This window comes from Atractosteus spatula, chromosome 6 (genome assembly GCF_055471065.1).
Source record: "Atractosteus spatula isolate fAtrSpa1 chromosome 6, fAtrSpa1.hap1, whole genome shotgun sequence".
In the NCBI taxonomy this organism is placed as follows: domain Eukaryota; kingdom Metazoa; phylum Chordata; class Actinopteri; order Semionotiformes; family Lepisosteidae; genus Atractosteus; species Atractosteus spatula.
Genome location: NC_142711.1, coordinates 33,411,436 through 33,417,924, shown reverse-complemented (window position 1 = coordinate 33,417,924; position 6,489 = coordinate 33,411,436). Strand labels below are relative to the sequence as shown.

Here is a 6,489-nt window from a genome sequence, read left to right as displayed (position 1 = left end):
CGGATAAAGCCCCAATCTAGAAAAGCCTGAAAGTCCTTCCCAACCCTGTGTTTGCCTTAGCAAGACCACATCTGAACCTGGGGACCCCTCTCAGTCCACCCCACTTTTCCTTGGGTAGAAGAGCCCCCTTCCTCCTGCATAGACTGATGTGGAAACAGAGCACTTGTCTAGGCCTCTGACTTCAGTACCTGACTGCACAGCCACAGGCAGATGACTCGGCCCTACTATGTGTACATAAAATAAATACATTCTTCCTTGTTAACACTGCTCATTACTAATAAACAAAAAACGTATACCTTCCTTCCATCCTCTCTCTGTCCTGTTAGGCAAGTAATATGTGCAAAATACATCTCTATATTAATATATTTTCCCATGGACCAGGGAGGCACAAAATTTGTCACATCATTATTTCATAGAAAAAAAGGCAGATTAAAAATAAACCCTGTTAGATCCGGAATAAACCCTGTACGTCTGATTTAATAGATGCTCTTCAGCTCCACAATGGACCGTAGAGGCTCAGAGCCTCAATATTATTCCCAGCTATTACAGGAACCAAAAAAACGAGACCCTGGCCAAAAAGCTCCAGACCAAGCAATGCTGGCGTTTACAAACAAAAACAACACAAAGATAGTGCAAATAAGAGTCCGGACGAGGCCTTTGTAGGATTTTGCCCCTGTGGCCAGGGAGGAAAAGTCAGTTGGACAGATGGGGAGACGTTCAGAGCAGCGCGAGAGAGGGACGGGGCGGTTCAGTAAGGCGAATAGCGGGCGAGGGGAGCCGCGCTCTGTAGGGCGTACTGCGACGGGTCGGAGAAGGTCATGGTGTCGAAGACGCTCTTGTTGGGCGGGACGGTCTGCAGCAGGGTGTCCAGGTCCATGAGGAGGGGGGTGGGCTGCACAGAGACACTACCTGAGGGCACAAGGGACCAGTAGCTGGGGCTGACAAAGGGGGCAGAGTGGTGAGGGGGGGGCGCCGAGGGTGGGCTGCGGTAGCTGTAGAAAGGCAGCCCCCCAAGGGGCAGGAAGGAGCCACCGTTAAAGCACATGCTGGGAGGCGCGACGGTATTGGGGGGGGCAAATTTTGTGTAGGAAGTGGGCAGCTCCCAGGGGGCGGTTGTGGTCTTCTTGGCGGATTTGTAGGGGGGTATTTGTGTGCCAGAGCACCCATCCTCCGAGTCCGAGCTGCCTTGGTTCTGGGGGCGCTTCCTGGGACCCCCTTCCTTCCAGTCTTCCTCCGAAGACGACGAGGAGGCAGGGCTGTAGGAGCTGGCTGAGGCGCTGTTGGAAGAGGAGGAGGAGGAGGAGTGCTGGGATTGGGGGGCGCCCCAGCCCCCTCCGTGCCCCAGCGCTTCATGAGGCGCCGCCTCCCCTGCCGCGCTCGCCGGACGCAGGCTGTCCAGCAGCGAGTCGATGGCAAAGGAGGAGTCCAGCCTTGGCGGCTCAGGCACCTTGGGGCTGTGCTGGGAGCCGCGCGGGGTGGCACTGGGAAGGCCTCGTCTGTGCAGGATGTAGGGGCTGAGGTCCTGGGCAAAGATGGTCTCGTCCTGCCGCGACACTGCCGTGTTCTGCCGTTTCAGCAGCTCCAGCGGCACGCGGTCCACGTCCACCATCCAGTAGTTACCCTTGCCCTGGGGCTTGCCCGGATCCTTCAACACCTGGGGGCAGGAAAGGCCAGGTCACACCCCGAGACTATGGGCAACACCACCGGTTTACACCTGCTTGTTTATTTCACTCAGATCCCACGCCAAGCTGTCGAGCTTCAAATTCAGCCAGTTGTCATTAAAGAGGCTGGTTGCTGGCTTGTTTGCCTCAGAACTTTGGTAAACAATACTGCAGCAGCAAAAAAAATGTTTCCCAAATATGAACCAGCGAGTAATATATTATAAATCAACTGTCCATTTCATAAAAGCTACAAAAGAAAGCCATGCCACAATTTCTGAAGGAAATCTAGCATAATACTTAATACTTTTAATTAATTCAAGTGAATTATGCATTTAAAAAGAAATGTAATTTAAAAAATAAGCAAAAAGATTTAGCTCACAGACCAAAGTTTTAAAATTCCGATAGCATATCATTTTGGGAAAGCATTCCAGAGTCGAGGGGCAGCGTAACCCAAATTTAACAACCAAAACAGTAAAGTTTAAACCAGGCTAAAAGAGCCTTTTTAGTCTTGCAACAGAGAAGACTACAAGGGTAATTTAATAATAATAATAATTGCTTACACTTATATAGTGCTTTTCTGGACACTCCACTCAAAGCGCTTTACAGGTAATGGGGATCCCCTCCGCCACCACCACTGTGCAGCATCCACTTGATGATGCGACAGCAGCCATAGTGCGCCAGAATGCTCACCACACATCAGTGTGTCATCAGTGGGGAGGAGAGCAGAGTAATGAATCCAATTCATAGAGGGGGATTAGGAGGCCATGATTAGTAAGGGCCAATGGGAAATTTGGCCAGGATGCCGGGGTTACACCCCTACTCTTTTTGAGAAATGCCCTGGGATTTTTAATGACCACAGAGAGTCAGGACCTCGGATTTACGTCTAATCCGAAGGACGGCGCCTGTTTACAGTATAGTGTCCCTGCCACAATTCTGGGGCATTAGGACCCACATGGACCGCAGGGTGAGCGCCCCCTGCTAGCCCCACTAACACCTCTTCCAGTAGCAACCTTAGTTTTTCCCCAGAGGTCTCCCATCCAGGTTAGCATCAGTGGGTTGCCAGTTGTGAGTTGCAGGGTGATATGGCTGCTGGCCAAGTCTACCCTTCAAAACCCTGAAGGGTAGAGACAAAGTTAACCCAATATATATGGTATGTATTCTAACAGTTTAACATAAGCACAGGTGGAAACTATGTGAAAGTTTTTTTAAAACTGAGAACAGGAGGCTTTTACGCAAAGAGTTGTGGGAGTATGGGACAGGCTCTTCAGCCATATTACTGAAGCCAATAACCTAGCTTCTTTTAAAAAAGGGGTTTACGAAACCCTAAGGTTAATTAAATATCAACTATCAATTGGCCTAGACAGGCCAAATGGAGTGGCCTTTCTTATGTTCCTATCCAACAGGATCAGGGCTTCACAAAAATGTGATTATATTGCCATGTTTTTCCAAATGCACTAATAAAATTGTTATAATGTCGGAACATTTTAACACCAAAGATCTGTTTAAGGCCCAGGATTCCTTCTAACTACACCAACATCTTGGCATATTCATCAAACTTTTCAAATTCGCTGAAGATCCAAAGAGCAAAGTGAGGGGATGCACAGGACACAGGACTTCACACTGTTCAGGATAGGCTGGGCAACTGATGGATGATACATGATCAGAAGTGAACAAAATCACGACTTACCTTCACAAAGCAGTCATAGGAGGAGAGGTTGTGCCTCACCGAGTCCTTCCAACCCTTATAGTTCCCTTTAAAGAATGGAAATAGGTTGCTGATCTCCTTAAGGATCTGAGGGAGGAGAAAGGTTTACTTTACTCAATACAGCAATACTGTACTAGACTTCAGACCAATTCTGTCTTCCTACAAGGCAGGTAAAATACAGACGGCAAAGACTCTGCCTATTAACGCACATTATGCGCCAAACTATGGAGCATTTACAGCGTGGGTAATGGAAGCTTTCCCAGATTTTCTCCAGTCTGGCACAGGCGATGAGAGCTCATGACTTCAGAGTACAAACTCACGGGAATCATTGCAGCTTATTTTGTTAGGCTGCACACTCTGCAATCCGGTTTTTCAGTATCACGTGCTTAGCCAACACACACATGCAGAGTTGAACTCGGCTGTAGTGACCCCAGATCACCCACAGGGGTCACCACCACAGCAAAGGTACCCTTGGTGCTCTTAGAGGATGCTATGCTTTGTGTTCCTTTAACTTTTGAACATCAAAGCAAGTATCTTATAGCCAATGACACAATTGGTACACTCAAGGTTTGCAGCGAGAAGAGTAACCTTAGCCTGTGAAACTGATCAGTGGCGGACAACAGCGCCACCTGGAATGGGTACCCTTTATTAAAGCGACTAATGCGGACGTGGCTGCTACTTGTAAAATAGTGCCGATTACTTTATCAACTGTGTTTTAAGCGGGTAACGACAGGCTTCGTTTTGAAAAAAAAAACTCACACCGTGTCTAATTACGGGAAATTTGAAGTTATATAAATTAGGAGGTCAACTGGAGTTGCAGCTTGTCTGAAAAATTACACACCAAGTAGGAAAGAGATCAACCAAAGATGACTAACGACTCTTTATTCCAGGAACTGAAACCATAAAACGTTGAGTTTTAAGTTTTAATTTTCTGGTAATTTTAAGATGACATAGAATTAAATGTACGAGATGTGATTAAATAAAAGCATTATTTCGTGACATATTTAATGTAAGGCTCCCCATCGCAGACTTAGAAATAGTTTTTGCATACTTTGGTCTTAGTTCCGAGGCTGAAAAGATTGCTTTAAATTAAAGCTAACCTCAATTAACCTCTTTAGTCAGGAACAGAGAAGATCAACAAAGATGTTTACCTAAGCTGATAAACTTGTTTTTCTGTATCTTATGCATTTATAACACTGAGTTCATGTATATATTTAATTTCTCGTGTATTGTGTTATGTGTTTTGTCGGCCGGCAAAGTAAATTTGGGACAATTAAAGAAGTAAAGTCAATCCAGCGTGTTTCTTCAGAATAAACAGTGAAACACGAACCAAAGGACACGTTGGGTGAAAAGTACATGGAAAAAGTGTACTTAAAAACGAAAAATGTGAGGAACTTTTTACACAAAATGTTGTGGGAGTGTAGAAACAAGCTGCCCAGTCGCATCGTTGAAGTTGATACCAAGCTTCCCTGAAGAGACTGCTGGATAAAATCATTGGATCAAACAGCTAGTAAAATACATGCTAGGTGGATGGCCCGAAGGTTTTCCTCTCGTTTGCAATCTCTTATGTGTCAGGTGATTTGCTTTTACTCTAATCGAGCATAATTTTAATACTTATAAATAATACCATAACACAATTCGCCAGTAGACGGAATATTTGCCTTTCATTCATAGGCATTAGAGCTATTATTGCATGTCACGCAGTTTAAAAGCAGAATAATCCCAGAAATCACGTTAACGTCTTGTATACGACTGGAGGGTACAAATACAGAACTAGTCTTTAAATGGGAATTGCAGAACTTTCTAGCTACAAGGTCTTTGTAATTGTTTTTTGTAATTTATATTTGATATACGTTACTGGTGTCAAAGGTGTCGAATTGGCCGAAATCTCGTTAAGTTAAATTATCCAATTAGGTGAATGATGATTTTTCTTTAAAATAGAAAAAAAAGTAATTGGAATGGAAAACATTTTATCCCCATCTCGAAGTATTATGGAAAAGTATTCAAAACGAGAAAAAATGAAGGCATCTGATTATATAGTCGATATTATAATGAAGTTCCAGCATTTTGTTTTTTTTTGCCTCGTGGGTAACAGCTCTGTAGAATGGATTTCGGGAAGTTAAAGCTAAACACATGTCTGAGAAATTAACCACGTGTATAGCAAACAAGCGTCTTCCAGTCTAGTTCTGCAGAAGAGCGGTGCGCAACTCCGAGAGTGCACTATGGACATCCGTTTACAGACCAATGTGTTATCGACTCCAGTTTATCCGTTTTTAACTTTGCCTTTTGTTACCTAAGTCCATGTTTTTCTGCGGCAGAAATTCAAGCACAGTCTAAATATTAATTTCTGTCATCATCTGAAGATCTCCCGGGGACACCTAGAGCACAAAATCCCAGGCGTCCCTCTCAACGTAGGTGAGCCGCCTTACCTGGGACAGGGTGAGTTTCTTTTCCGGGGAGTTCTGTATGACCATAGCTATCATTGCGAGGTAGGAGTATGGTGGCTTTGGGTAACGCTGGTAACACTTTTTCCTGTCTTTCTTCGAGTGTCCGTCCGTGTCACTTTTCTGCTCGTGGTCGTCAGAATCATTTCTCCCAGGGTCGGACTGCTGCTCCGGAAAAGTAAAGGCGGAGTGCCTGCCGGGGTCTCCTGGTATTGCGTCGTCCATCGGCTGTAACACTGTCACTGGAGGCTCTGCTGGTGTTGGCGCGGATGCTGGCTGTGCTAGCCTGGGCTCCACGGGCCTGGGGCTGAGAAAGGCAGACCAGAATGAGCTTGGCGACTGCAGCGTTATACTGCTCGTCGAGTAGTCTGTGCGCGCATAGATCGGGCTGCAGTGCTTGTCACGGGCCGTTGACCAGTCAAGGTTAAGGTCGAACGAGGTTCTGAGGCTCGGAGGACACAGGTTGGCGAGGGCGGTTGCCCCCAGCAAGCTGCTACCCTCCCAATTTTTTGTCATGCTGATATCTTTGGGCAGCGGCGAATCCTCCGGCTCCCAGAGCCTGGCACAGGAGGAGGAGGAGGAGGAGGACGGTCCTTAAGTTCACCAGACTTCTGGCTCCAGCGGACTCTATTTGAAGAGCAAACAATTAACAGTTTCATGTTAATCCCGCTGGGTAATC

General features: G+C 46.1%; 1 protein-coding gene across 1 annotated transcript; it reads right to left on the bottom strand.

Annotated features, from left to right (window-relative positions):
* Positions 1-748: 748 nt before the first annotated feature.
* On the bottom strand, positions 749-6,326 carry foxh1 (forkhead box H1). Its single transcript, XM_088919592.1, has 3 exons — positions 5,796-6,326; positions 3,349-3,453; positions 749-1,654 (listed from the first exon to the last, which is right to left on the bottom strand). The coding sequence occupies exons 1-3, from the start codon at positions 6,324-6,326 to the stop codon at positions 749-751; spliced, it is 1,542 nt and encodes a 513-aa protein (XP_088775718.1).
* Between the last annotated feature and the right edge of the window lie 163 nt (positions 6,327-6,489).

What these genes read in the sequence shown, in the direction of transcription:
- foxh1 (XM_088919592.1), bottom strand. Translation starts at nt 6,326, where the DNA reads ATGACAAAAAATTGGGAGGGTAGCAGCTTGCTGGGGGCAACCGCCCTC. An exon ending in AGAAACTCACCCTGTCCCAG is followed by an intron (nt 3,454 to 5,795) that starts GTAAGGCGGCTC and finishes CTCCTCCCTCAG; the next exon opens with ATCCTTAAGGAGATCAGCAA. An exon ending in CCTATGACTGCTTTGTGAAG is followed by an intron (nt 1,655 to 3,348) that starts GTAAGTCGTGAT and finishes TCCTGCCCCCAG; the next exon opens with GTGTTGAAGGATCCGGGCAA.